We start from the raw sequence: 13155 nt of genomic DNA, 5'->3' as shown, positions 1-13155 counted from the left end.
TTGGGGGTGGCCATGGGGCAGGACGGCCCCCCCCCCCCCCGTGGTGGGGGGCTACAAGTGCCGCCCCCCGCCCGTGTGCATGCTGAAGTACTCGGTGTAGCCGTTGTGGGCGTGGGGTGGGGGTGCCTGGAGCTGGGAGGGGGGGCCCTGGCCCTCGCCCCCTGCCCCTGTGCCCTTTTGGGGGGGGCGGGGGGCCCCCAGATCCATCGTGGTCACCACGCGCCCGGGGGGGGGGTCCCCACTCCGCCGCCGGCGTCTCCTCCACCTGCTTCCGTGCCTGCCGGTGGGGGCACAGAGACATTTTCTGGGGGGTCCCCTCCCACTCCCAGTGCCTGGCTGGTTTGGGGGGGGGTCCCTCCAGATGCTGGGACCCAGGTGGTTTTGGGGGGGTCCCCTCCCATCCCCGGAGCCCAGATGGTTTTGAGGAGTCCCCCTTCCCACTTCTGGGATGCAGATGGTTTGGGGGGGGGGTTCTCTCCCACCACTGTGACCCAGATGGTTTTGGGGTGCCCCCTCCCAGCCCCCAGGACCCCAAGTATTGCGCCCCAGGGGCCACCCCCAGACTCACGCTGGGCGATCCGTTGGGGCCGGGGGGGGGAATAGAGAAGAGCTCGGTGAAGTTGGGGACGGAGTCGCTGATGAAGGTGACGTTGCCGTAACCGTGCCGGGGGGGGAACTTGGCGGCTGCCCCCCCCCTCCGCGGAGCCGATCTGGGAGGTCCGCACGTGGTAGGGGAAGTTCTTGTTGGCGGCCGAGGGTCGCGTCATCACCTGGGGGGGCACAGGGAGAGGGTGAGGGGGGGTCCCCCCCCGCCGCGGGACCCCCCCGGGGCTCACCAGGAAGACGGCGTGGGCGTAGAGGTGGATCCCCAGCTGGATCCCGTTGACGATCTTCTCCCGCGCCCACTTGGGGATCCCAAAGTTGGCGATCAGCGCCGTCACCGGCACCGCGAAGAACCTGGGGGGCGGCGGGAGGGGTCCTCGTGCGAGACCCATCCTCATGCGAGACCCAGCCTCGTGCAAACTCCCCGGTGTGCAAGCCCCGGCCCTTTGCACGCTGACCCGTTGGCGCGAGCCCCGTGCAAACCCCATCCCTTCGCACACCCGCCCCATCTCGCCACCTCCCCCTCCGCTCACGCCCTGGCTGCCCCCCCCCAGCCCTCGTGCGAGGCTGGTGCGAGGCGTGTGCTCACCAGAGGGTGTACGCGGCGAAGAAGGGCAGGTAGAAGGGCTGCTTCTCGGGGACCTGCTTGAGGGTGACCAGGACGGCGTAGCAGAACCAGAGGTAGGCGAGGAACTGCAGCCCGATCAGACCGTAGCCGGCCGGCGACTCGTAGGTGTACAGCACCTGCGCGGGGTCGAAGAACTGCCCCCCCCCCCCCGAAATACACCCCCCCGGGGGTCAGCAGGGCCGGGGCGTGTACCTGGCAGGGCAGAGGGGTGTCAGGGGGGGTCTCACCTCGGCCTCATAGGTGAGGAGGACGATGTGGGTGATGCTGTAGAGCGTCATGTAGACCGAGAGCCGGACCGAGCCCGCGTGGCTGATGCGGCCCCTGGGGGGGGGGGCACCGGCGGTGGGGGGGGGGGGCAGCCCCATAGCAGCCCCATGGCCTCTTCCCCAGCAGCTCGGGGCTGTCCCCTGGGCCCCAAAACCACCCCCCGGCTGCCCCCCCCGGCCACCCCCGGTACCTGGTGACGGTGAAGCCCTTGCCCAGGAGGATGAGCATGAGGAGGAAGATGAGGAAGCTGACAGAGAACAGCAGCTTGGCTGGGGGAGAGGAGAGCTCGCACCAGCGCGTGCCAGGGGCCGTGCACGCACACCCATGCACGAGGAGCCATGTGCAAACCCCCCCCGTGCGTCGCACGAGGGCCGTGCATGCATGCACCACCCACCCAGGATCTTGAGGCTGCCGCTGCCGACCCCATCGCAGGCGTACTGGCCCCAGTAGACGCAGCAGAAGAGCAGGCTGAGGACTGGGGGGGCACCGGGGAGGGGGGTGTGTGAGCATGGGGACCCCAGCTCCCCCAAACCCCCTGCCCATCCCCCCCCCCGGCCCCCCCTCACCCTCCACGCCGGCGGCCGCCATGAACATCTTGTAGGTGGTGTGAAGCAGCTGCCGGCCCTTCAGCAGGTCTGGGGGGGGGGGACGGGGAGGGGCATCAGCACCGTGATTCCCCCCCGGCAAGGCCCCCCCCAAGTCCTCCCCACTCACAGCCGAAGTAGCAGGAGACGAGGAAGATGAGGATGAAGATGAGAAGGAAGGTGATGTCCGTCTCCAGGATGCCTGGGGGGGGATGTGGGGGTTGTCATTCACCCTCTGTGCATCCCCCATGAGCCCCCCCCAATACCAACCAGGGCACCCCACAGATACCCCCCCAGCATCAGAGCCCCCCGTGTCCCACCCTGCGCTGCAGCCCCCCATTTCCCTCTGTGCATTGCAGCCCCCCTATTCCCCCCACCATGTTGCAGCCCCCCCATATCCCCCTGTGTTGCAGCCCCCCTATTCCCACCTCCCCAATTCCCCCCTTGCACACCCCCCCCCCAGCTGAGGCCGCACCGAACTCATCAGCGGAGAAGTGCCGGGTCCAGAAGGATTTCCCGTTGGTCAGCACCATCTCGTACTCCAGCTCCAGCCCATCGCCCTGGGGGGGGGGGGTGGTCCTGGGATCAAGGGGGGGCTTGGGCATGGTGGGGAGGGGTCCAGGGGGGTACTCACCCCACATTTGCTGAGGGCCACGTACCACCAGCGCTCGCGGACGGAGCGGAAGCTGCGGCCGCTGGCGCAGCTCAGGTACCGCACCGAGTCCTCCAGCAGCACCTGGGGGGGGGGGGGGAGCGTCAGCCTGGGACCTCCTGGACCCCCCCGGGATGCCCCCCCTGGCCCCCCATACCTGGCAGCCCGACCAGGCGTACTGGGTGGTGAGGTTGATGACCTGGTTGTTCTCGGGGCGGATCACCGACTCCTTGGCCAGACAGTCCTGGGGGGCACAGCATGGGAGCCAGAGCCCCCCCAGATTCCAATATACCCCTAGACCCCATTATAACACCACCAGACCCCAATATACCCCCAGACCCTAATGCACCCCAATCCCAGTGGGCCCCAATAACCCCCCCCAGACCCCAGCGCACCCCAATGCCTGCACAGCCCCTCTACCCCCCAGACCCCAATAAACCCCCCCCAGACCCCAACGCACCCCAATGCCTGCACACCCCCTCTATCCCCCCCCCCAGCCCACCTTGTTGCCCTTCTTGTAGACGGCCGGCCATTGGGAGGGGTCATCAAAGTAGAGCAGGATGTTCTCGCAGCACTTGGCCTGGGGGGGTCGGGGGGGGGTCAGTGGCACGGGGGGACCCCAGCATCCCAGCGGGGATGAACCCCCCCCCACTCACCTCGGGGTATCGGAAGTGGAAATCGAGGCGCCCATAGTCGGAGAGGAAGCAGAAGCGGGTCAGGAACACCCAGTCCTGGGGGGCAGCAGATCGGGGGGGGGGGCCTGGCATCTGGGACCCCCGGCCCTGCTCCCCCCCCCGCGACTATCTGGGGACCCAGGCATCCGGGAGCCCCCTCCACCCCCCAAGGCTGTCCTGCTGCACCCCAGGGACCCCCCCATCCCCAGGGGACCCAGGTGACCGTGTGCCATGGTGACACGGCGTCCCGGCAGGACCCGGGGCTGGGGCCCCCACGGGGGATGGGGGGGGTCACCCTCATCCCCAGGACCCCCTGCATCCCCGCCGTTGTCACGGCAACAGCCCTGCTCCACGTTTCCACGGCAACGGCCGAGCAGGCCCGGGTGGGAGCTGGGAAGGGGAGGAGGGGGGGGGTCCCCGACCCCCACAGCCCCCCCCCCCCGGCCCCACAGCCTCCCAGGGCCCCCCTCCCCGAGACCTCGCATCGCCCCCCCAGCAGCCTCCCAGTGCACCCCTCAAGAGAAACGGGGGGGGGGCGAGTGCAAATGGGGGGTCTCGGTGCAAATGGGGTCTCGGTGCAAAGTGGGGAGGGGTCCCGGTGCATCCCGGGGGGGGGTCCCGCTGCAAAAGGGGGGGCTGTCCCGGTGCAATTGAGGCCCCGATGCAAACGGGGAGGGGGAGTCCCGGTACAAAAAGGGGAGTGCCGGTACAAAAAGGGGGGTCCCGGTGCAAAGGGGGAGTCCCGCTGCATCCGGGGGGGGGGGGTGTCCCGGTGCATCCCGGGGGGGTCCCCGCTCACCTCCTTGGTGCTGATGCGGCCCCGCACGTACTTGGCTCCGCCGCCCGCAGGCAGCAGCAGCAGCAGCAGCAGCAGCGGCAGCAGCGCCGGGGCCCCCCGGGGCCCCCCCCCCCACCCCCCCGGGCCGCGCCCCCCCCCGCGCCCCCCCGCCGCCGCCGCGCCGCCGCAGCCCCATCGCCCCCGGCCCCTGCGCGCTCCCGGGCGCGGCCCCGGCCCCCGGCTCCGGCAGCGGCCCCGCCCCCGCCCCCCGGCGCAGGCTCCGCCCCCCAGGCGCAGGCTCCGCCCCCTCCCGGCCCCGGCGGCGGGGCGGCCCCGCGGGGGTCTGCCGAGGGAGCGCCCTCCTCCCCAGTATAACCCAGTATAACCCAGTATAACCAACACGGGCAGCCCTGTGCAGCACAGCAAACTTCTCCCTGTATAACCCAGGACAACCCAGTATAACAGGGGCAGCCCTGTGCAGCACAGCAAACTTCTCCCAGTACAACCCAGTATAACGTGTGGCAGCCCTGTGCAGCACAGCACCTTCTCCCAGTATAACCCAGTATAATGTGTGGCAGCCCTGTGCAGGACAGCACCTTCTCCCAGTACAACCCAGTATAACCTGTGGCAGCCCTGTGCAGCACAGCACCTTCTCCCAGTAAAACCCAGTATAACAACACGGGCAGCCCTGTGCAGCACAGCACCTCCTCCCAGTATAACCCAGTATAACATGGGCAGCCCTGTGCAGCACAGCACCTTCTCCCAGTACAACCCAGTATAACAACACGGGCAGCCCTGTGCAGCACAGCACCTCCTCCCAGTATAACCCAGTATAACATGGGCAGCCCTGTGCAGCACAGCACCTTCTCCCAGTACAACCCAGTATAACAACACGGGCAGCCCTGTGCAGCACAGCACCTCCTCCTAGTATAACCCAGTATAACATGGGCAGCCCTGTGCAGGACAGCACCTTCTTCACGGGCAGCCCTGTGCAGCACTGCACCTTCTCCCTGTATAACCCAGGACAACCCAGTATAACACGGGCAGCCCTGTGCAGCACAGCACCTCCTCCCAGTACAACCCAGTATAACGTGTGGCAGACCTGTGCAGCACTGCACCTTCTCCCTGTATAACCCAGTATAACAACACGGGCAGCCCTGTGCAGCACAGCACCTCCTCCCAGTATAACCCAGTATAACGTGTGGCAGCCCTGTACAGCACAGCAAACTTCTCCCAGCATAACCCCGTGCTACCCACTATAACCCCGTGCACCCCAGACCTTTTCCGCCCAGTATAACCCAGCACCTTGCCCCAGACCACCTGCTCAGCCCCGTACAAGACCCTGGCCCCATCCCAGTATCAACACCAGTGCCCCCCACTGCTGCCCCCCAACCCCCCATGGGGGAACCAAAACCACGTGGGAAAGTCGGGGAGGGTGCAGAAGGGGAAGCGAGAGCAGCCTGTGGGGGCACGGGGAGGGGCACGGCGGGTACGGGGTGGGGGGCACAGGGACGGGGGGAGCACGGGGACACCCCGGTCCCCAGGGGGTCTGCAGGCCCGGGTGCATTGGGGAAGTGACCCAGGTGTGTGGCCTCATCCCCCCCCCAGCCCCCCCAGCGACCCTGCTGCCCGGCCTGGGAGGGGCCACCCCGCCCCCGTCCACGTCACCTGGGGGGGCAAAGCGATACCCCGCACTTCTCTTTTCCACCCCAAAAAGGCAAAGGCAGCCAAAGAAGAGGAGAGCTGGCACGGGGACGGCACGGTAGGACCCCAAAGAGGCGGGGAGAGGGCCCCCAAACCCCCCTGCCTGCACGGGGGTCCCTGTCCCCAACCCCCCTAACCCCCCCGCCGCCAAGCATCCCCATCCCCATTGCCCCCCCTCCTCTCCAGGGTGACCCAGGCATCCGGCTGCCCCTGGGTGCGGGGCAGGATGCGTCCCCCTGCCCCGCCGCCACGCCGGCTGCCACCGCCGCCGCCGCCACTGCTGGTGCTGCTGGTGCTGGTGGTGGTGCCGGGGGGCTCAGCCTACGGCTTCCGCAACTGCATCCAGTCGCCCTGGGACCCCGGGCTCTTCCGCTGCATCCAGCGCTTCCTGGAATCGGTGGCCAGCGCGGTGGACGACCTGCCGCCAGCCGCCACCTCGCTCAACCTCTCCCACAACACCCTCCGTCTCCTGCCGCCCGCCGCCTTCGCCCGCCTGCCCCTCCTGCGGACCCTCGACCTGGCCCACAACCACCTGGCCGGCATCGCCCCGGGGGCCTTCACCGGGCTGGGAGCGCTGGCCACCCTCGACCTGTCCCACAACCGCCTGGTCGCGCTGGCCGAGGGCACCTTCGCCGGGCTGGGCAACCTCTCCTCGCTGCGGCTGGACCGAAACCCGCTGGCCAGCCTGGCCCCCGGCGCGTTCCTGCCGCTGGCCAACCTGCGCTGCCTGTCCCTGCGGGGCGGCCGCCTGCCCGCCCTGGGGCCGGTGGCCCTGGCCGTCCGGCGCCTGCCGCGGCTGCAGCTGCTGGACCTCTGCGGCAACAACCTGTCGTCGCTGGGGCCGGGGCCGCCGCTGCCCCCCCTCGCTGCTCACCCTGCGCCTCTGCAACAACTCGCTGCGGGGGCTGGCCGGCGGGACCCCCGGGCTGCTGCCCACCCTGCGGACGCTCGACCTCTCCTACAACAACATCTCGGAGCCGGCGCCCTTCGCTCGGCTCTGCCTGCGCAACCTGGGCTGGCTGCGGCTGGCCGGCAACCCCCTGGACGTCTTCGGGCTGCTGGAGGTCTCGGACGTGCGGCCCGCGCAGCTTGGACTTCTCGGGGCTCTGGCTGGGGCCCAACGGGGTGGACAAGGTGTGCCGGCACCTGGCGGGACCCCGGCTGCAGCGCCTGCGGCTGCGCCGCAACGGCATCGGGGTGCTGCCGGACGAGGCACTGGCTGCCTGCCCCCCTCATCGGCACGCTGGACCTGTCCGGGAACCGGCTGCGGTGGCTGGGCTGCGTGGCGCGGCTGCTGGGGCCGGGGCAGCAGCAGGAGCTGGCGGGGCTGGTGGTGGAGCACAACCTCCTGCGCCGGCTGCCCCCCTGCCGGGGGACCCCGATCCTGCACCGCCTGTACAACGTCTCGCTCCGCTTCAACCGCATCCTGGTGGTGGGACCGCAGGCCTTCGCCAACGCGCCCCGCCTGCGGGCGCTGCGCCTCGACGTCAACGGCCTGGCGCGGCTGGACCGGCAGGCGCTGCAGGGGCTGGGGGAGCTGCAGGAGCTGCGGCTGGACAACAACCTGCTGACCGACCTCTACCCCGGCTCCTTCGCCGACCTGGGCCGGCTGCGCACCCTCAACCTGCGCAACAACCGCGTCTCCGTTCTCTTCCCCGGCGCCTTCGCCGGGCTGGCCCAGCTGCAGACGCTGGATCTGGGGGGCAACAACCTGCGGCACCTGGCGGCCGCCGCGCTGCAGGGGCTGGGGGAGCTGCGCCGCCTCTACCTGGACCGCAACCGGCTGCAGGAGGTGAGCGCCGAGGCCTTCCGCCCAGTGCAGGCTTCCCTGGGCGTGCTGGACCTGCGCGCCAATGCCCTGCGGTACATCAGCCGGCGCCCCGCGCCAGCAGCCGCCCTTCCGGCACCTCCGGCGTCTCTACGACCTGAAGCTGCAGGCGCAGCAGCCCTACGGCCTGAAGATCATCCCCCACCGCTTCTTCCAGGGCCTGACCGCCCTCCGCTCCCTCTTCCTGGCCCAGAACTGGCTGCTGGCCATCCCCGCCGACGCCTTCGACGACCTGGCCCAGCTGCGCTACCTGACGCTGGCCGACAGCAGCGGCGGGATGGGCGACCTGCCCCCCGGCGTCTTCAAGAACCTGAGCCGCCTGCGCAGCCTGGACCTGGAGAACGCGGGGCTGCGCAGCCTGGGCCCCGAGGTCATCGGCAACCTCAGCCAGCTGGAGCGGCTGCAGCTGGCCAAGAACGAGCTGCGCACCCTCGACTGGCGCCTGGACGACCAGCTGCCCGCTCTGCGCTACCTGGACCTGCGCAAGTGCCCGCTGAGCTGCGCCTGCGCCAACGCCTGGCTGCCGGGCTGGCTGGGCCACAGCCGGGTGCAGGTGGTCTACCTCTACAACTACAGCTGCGGTGGCAGCGGGCTGCCCACCTACCTGCACAGCTTCGACACCCGCGTCTGCTTCCTGGACGTGGGGCTTTACCTCTTCGCCAGCACTGCCCCGGCGGTGCTGCTGCTGCTGGCGCTGCCGCTGCTGCACCACCGCGCCTACTGGCGCCTCCGGTACCACTTCTACCTGCTGCGTGCCTGGGCCAACGGGCGCTGGCAGCGGGAGGAGCGCCGCTACGCCTACGACAGCTTCGTCTCCTACAACTCGGCCGACGAGGGCTGGGTGTTGGGAGAGCTGGTCCCCGAGCTGGAGCGGGGCTCCCTGCGCCTCTGCCTGCACCACCGCGACTTCAGCCCGGGCAGGGCCATCATCGACAACATCGTCGACAGCATCTACAACAGCCGCAAGACGGTCTGCGTGGTCAGCCGCAGCTACCTGCGCAGCGAGTGGTGCTCCCTGGAGATCCAGCTGGCCAGCTACCGCCTCTTCGATGAGCTCAGGGACGTCCTGGTCCTCGTCTTCCTGGAGGCCATCCCCGACGCCGAGCTCTCCGCCTACCACCGCATGCGCCGGGTGCTGCTCAAGCGGACCTACCTGCGCTGGCCCCCCGAGCCCCAGGCCCAGCGGCTTTTCTGGGCCAAGCTGAAGCGCGCCCTCCGGAGCAGCTACACCGAGGGCGAGGAGGAGGAGGAGAAGGAGGAGGAGGAGGAGGAGGAGGAAGGCTGCGGGGAGGGCAGCCAGCTGCCCTGGGGCGGCCCTCCCACGGTGTGGCCGGGACCCCCTGCTCCTGACCCCCGGTGACACCCGGGGACACCCCACGGCGTGGCGCTCCCAGGCATTCCGGCAGCACCGGCTGATGAAGCCGGGGCCGGCCACAAGTGGAAGTGCTGGAAAGGGGAAATGGCTTTCTGCTGGGTGCCCCAAAACCGCCAGTTCCCCTCCCAGCACCAAGAAATGGCCCAGAAAGGGCTTTTCTCACCCCAAAATGCTGGCCGCGCTTCCCTTCCCGGGCACGTCTGGGCCCTGACCCTGCGGCTGCTCTCGCCAGGGGGCCGAGGCGTTGTCGGGGGGCTCCCAGGGGGGTTTGGGGGTGCCCAGAGGGAACAGCGGCAACACCATGGTCAGGAGAAACAGCCTTTATTGAGCCCCGGGGCGCCCCGGGAAGGGGAGCGCCCGCTCGCACCCCAAGAAAGCAAGGACACCCCCCCCCTCAGTACAGCCCCGCGCAGGGGCAGCCCCAGGTCTCGCGACTGGGCAGGGGGGAGCCGTCCCGCTCCAGCGCCTCTGAGGGGGGTAAGCAGGAGAGGGGCAGGTGCCTGAGCGCCCGCAGCCAGCCCTGCTCCCCCAGGCCCCGACGGCACCTTGGCTCCGCCGCATCCCAGCAGGCCTCCCAGTCCCACCGCCGGCGGCTTGCTGGGGGGGGTCTGCGCTCCAGCGACGGCTGCCAGCAGCAGGTGCCGGGGCTCGGGGGCACCGATGGCCGCCCAAGGCGGTGGGAGCCATGCCGGAGCGGGTGGTGCCGGAGCGGGTGGTGGTGACAGCGCTGGGCTCGGCGCTCGTCATATGGCCGGCCTGGCACGAAGCCCAGCCGGCGCGACGCCTCTGGGCTCCAGGTGTCGGGGGTCTGGGCGTCCAGGCTGGTCCTGCAGCACAGGTCCAGGCACCGGGGAGCAAGCTGCGCCGTGATGGAGCGGTGTGGTGGATGGCGATGCTGCGGCGCGACTGGGCTGAAAGACGGCGGGGCAATCGGCGGCCGGCGGCTCCAGCTGCAGCCCTCGCCAGCATCCTCCCCGAAAGCCGCCGGGGTGGGCTGCGGAGCGGCGTGGGACTGCGCGAAGGAGGGATCCCTGCAGGTGCAGCCAGGGGGGACGCGGGTGGGGGGGGAGCCGGGCAGGACCCTGCCGTGGGGCAGGGGCCCCCTGTGCCGGTGGGGATCCCCCCAGGATGGCATCCTCTCTCCTGGGGGCTGGAACAGCGGAGCCGGGCTGTCGGGGCGTGGGTTGTCCTCCTCGCCTGATGTCCAGGAGAAGGGGGTCTGCAGGGAGGTGGCGGGTCAATAAACCCCCCGGGGGTCCCCCGCGGCTGTCACCCCGCTTTCGAACTCACCTCCCTCTTCTGTCCGTCGCCTCCAAAAATGGGGCTGGGGGTGCCTGGCCTGGCGGGGTAGGTCGGGCTCTGCCAGGAAACAGCATGGGGTTGCAGCAGCGGCAGCAGAAAAAGGGGCAGGGGAGAGAGGACGTCCCCGTTTTGGGGAGGAAAGGCAGGTTTTTGGGCACTCACCCTATTCACAATGGCTTGCAAGGGGGCAGGGGTGCTGCTGTAGGGGGGTGTCGTGTCCCAGCTCTGTTTCTGCTCCCCAAAATCGCCCTGCTCTGCGCTCCCACCACCACTCAGCTCCCGCTCAGGGGTCCGAGGGCTCCAGCAACCTGCAAGGGGCGATATGGCTGAGATCTCGGGGGGACCACTGCCCCACACACCCCCAGGGCCTGCTGTACCTGGGGGCGCAGCATCTGCCCCCCGATTCCGGTGAGCCAGGAGGAGGGACAGGTCGGGCAGGGCCTGGTGCCGGTGGAGCAGGGCAGCCAGGATGGCCTGGCGCCGCTCGCCCACCAGATCACGTCCTGGAAAAGCCATGGTGTGCCCCAGGATGGCGCGGAGCCGGCCGGCCAGCTCCCGCAGGGGCAGCTCTGCGGGGACCCCCTTCTCCCCCTCGGTTTGGGGTGCCTGGGGGCCGCTCGGCAGCGGATCCTGCTCTGAGGGGTGGGGGTCTCCCTCGGGTGCCGGGGAGGGGTCCCTCGGGAGGGGGGGTTTGCTGGGGTGGGCCAAGTCCTGCCCGGGACAGGGGCTCAGCAGTCGCTCGACGTTGACCGACTTCACCTCCCGGTTGAACATGCCCTGGTGCTGGCATAGGCGGTTCTGGGTGATGACGATGGTTTTGGGGGCTGGGAGGGGGCTGGCAGGGGGGCGGCCCCCCCACAGGGGCAGCAGCCTGCGGGGTGGGAGTCCGGCCCCCCGCTGCCTCCCGCTGGGGACCTTCCTGCCAAATTTGGCAGTGTCCCGCTCCCGCTTGGTTTTCCGGCGCTTGATGCGGCCGGGTCCAGGTCTGGGTCCAGTGGGGTGAGGGCCCCTCCGCGGGTGGGGGTCCCCCACATCCCTGATGTCCCCTCTGCTCCTGCGGTGGCTCATGGCAGCGGCTGCCAGCTGGGAAAACATAAAAAAAGGGTCTTTTTGAGCAAAGGATGGGCAGAGGGGGGAGAAATGCTTAGCAGGCACCGAGGGTGGAGGTTTTGGGGCAGCCTGTTAATTAGGACCCCCCTCAAGGGCCCCCATTTCCTCCCCAGGACCCTTCCACTATCCCCAGCACCCCCATTTTCCCCTTAAACTCCTCCAATATCCCCAGGCCCCCCTGAAGGGCCCCCATTTCCCCCCTCAGACCCTCCTCAACATCCCCAGGGTGCACCCAAGGGCCCCCATTTTCCATTCAGGCCCCCCCAATATCCCCAAGTCCCCTTCAAGGCCCCCCATTTCCCCATCAGACCCTCCCTGGACCCCTGTTTTCCCTGAGGCCCACCCCAAGGGCCCCCCTTTCCCCTCCAGGACCCCCCCAGTATCCCCAGCACCCCCATTTCCCCCTCAATATCCTCAGGAACCCCTCAAGAGCCCCCCATTTCCCCCCCTCAAACCCTGCTAGGCCCCCCCTTCCCCCTCAATATCCCCAGCCCCCCCCCCAAGGACCTCCACTTCCACCTGAACCCCCCCGATATCCCCAGGCCCCCCTCAAGTGCCCCCATTTCCCCCCTCAGAACCCCCAGGACCCCCATTTTCCCCTCAGCCTGCCCCCAATGTCCCCAAGTCCCCCTCAAGGGCTCCCATTTCCCCCTCAGACTCCCCCCAGGACCCCTCAGAGACCCCCGTTCCCTCCCATTGCCCCCCCCAGTATCCCCAGTACCCCCCCACTGCCCCCAGAGCCCCCCGCCCACCTCCGACCGCTGCCAACGGCCCGACAGGCCCCGCCCACTGGCGAAAGGGGCGGGGCCTTCGGGCGGCGAGCGGCGGGGCCGGTCCTCGCGCCTCGGCCGTTGGAAACCAGCCGCTCGCGCGCGCGAGCCCTGGGGGGGGGAGGGGGGGTTCGCCTTTCCCGCGCTGCCCGCGGATTGGTCCCCGGCCTCGAGGCGCCCGCCGCTGATTGGCTGGGGGCGCGGCGGCGGGAAGGTCTCGTGCAGCGGGAGAGTGCACCGCAGCTCTGAGGTGAGTGGCGGGCTTGGGCTGAGGGGACCATGAGCCCGCAGAGCCCCAGGGCTGAGGGACCTGTCACCCCAGGGGGACCAAGGGCTGAGGAGAGCGTGAGCCCACAGAGCCCCAGGGCTGAGGAGAGCGTGAGCCCACAGAGCCCCAGGGCTGAGGGACCTGTCACCCCAGGGGGACACAGGGCTGAGGGGACCGTGAGCGCACAGAGCCCCAGGGCTGAGGGACCTGTCACTCCAGGGGGATCTAGGTCTGAGGGGACTGTGAGCCCACAGAGCCCCAGGACTGAGGGGACCGTCACCTCAGGGAGACCCAGGGATGAGGGGACCATGAGCCCACAGAGCCCTGGGGATGAAGGCATTGTCACCCAGCACAGCCCCTGCGCCAAGGACACCCAGTGAAGCCTCAGAGCCCTCACCGAGGTGCAGCACAGGGGGGACCACCACCCCAGGGAGCCCACGGTGCCTGCCCTGGCAGTTGAGGGAAGGTGAGGAGCTGCAATGGGAGGGAGGTGGCTTCATGCAGGACAAGGGTGGAAGACGGGGAGACACCGACCTCCCCCGCAAAGGACAGCTAAGCTGCGCCAGGAGGGGAGGACAGCCTGCACCTCTGGGTGCTGCTCCCTACCGCCCG

The 13155-nt window shown here is 69.6% G+C and overlaps 3 protein-coding genes across 3 annotated transcripts; 1 reads left to right on the top strand and 2 right to left on the bottom strand.

Moving 5' to 3' along the window:
- Positions 1–51: 51 nt before the first annotated feature.
- TMEM145 (transmembrane protein 145) lies at positions 52–5132 on the bottom strand. Its single transcript, XM_052779490.1, is given in 17 exon segments — positions 52–174; positions 569–689; positions 691–770; positions 837–957; positions 1193–1365; positions 1459–1552; positions 1689–1767; positions 1893–1973; positions 2065–2133; positions 2213–2284; positions 2558–2642; positions 2717–2818; positions 2892–2978; positions 3237–3314; positions 3391–3465; positions 4208–4338; positions 5105–5132. Coding segments are annotated over 17 exon segments (1599 nt in total).
- Positions 5133–6116: 984 nt separating this feature from the next.
- Positions 6117–10022, top strand: LOC128138181 (toll-like receptor 13). The gene is given in 5 exon segments (XM_052779489.1): positions 6117–6746; positions 6748–6969; positions 6971–7117; positions 7119–7766; positions 7768–10022. Coding segments are annotated over 5 exon segments (2958 nt in total). The 3' UTR covers positions 9079–10022.
- Positions 9488–13043, bottom strand: PRR19 (proline rich 19). The gene is made up of 7 exons (XM_052779488.1): positions 12941–13043; positions 12258–12520; positions 11103–11478; positions 10773–11012; positions 10558–10703; positions 10384–10452; positions 9488–10312 (listed from the first exon to the last, which is right to left on the bottom strand). Exons 1-7 carry the CDS (start codon positions 13041–13043, stop codon positions 9488–9490), a joined length of 2022 nt encoding a protein of 673 aa, XP_052635448.1.
- Positions 13044–13155: the final 112 nt, after the last annotated feature.

The sequence above is a fragment of the Harpia harpyja genome, unplaced genomic scaffold (genome assembly GCF_026419915.1).
Source record: "Harpia harpyja isolate bHarHar1 unplaced genomic scaffold, bHarHar1 primary haplotype URTXT_28telo, whole genome shotgun sequence".
Taxonomy (NCBI): domain Eukaryota; kingdom Metazoa; phylum Chordata; class Aves; order Accipitriformes; family Accipitridae; genus Harpia; species Harpia harpyja.
Note: the sequence above shows the minus strand (reverse complement) of the source record. Positions and strands in the feature narration are given on the sequence as shown.

Bases quoted from the DNA above. Each gene is read 5' to 3' on its own strand.
- PRR19 (XM_052779488.1), bottom strand. From the start codon at position 13,043: ATGAAGCCACCTCCCTCCCATTGCAGCTCCTCACCTTCCCTCAACTGC. The intron at 10,704-10,772 runs GTACAGCAGGCC...CGCCCCTTGCAG, and splicing joins GGCAGATGCTGCGCCCCCAG to GTTGCTGGAGCCCTCGGACC. The intron at 10,313-10,383 runs GTGAGTTCGAAA...ACCTCCCTGCAG, and splicing joins GCGACGGACAGAAGAGGGAG to ACCCCCTTCTCCTGGACATC.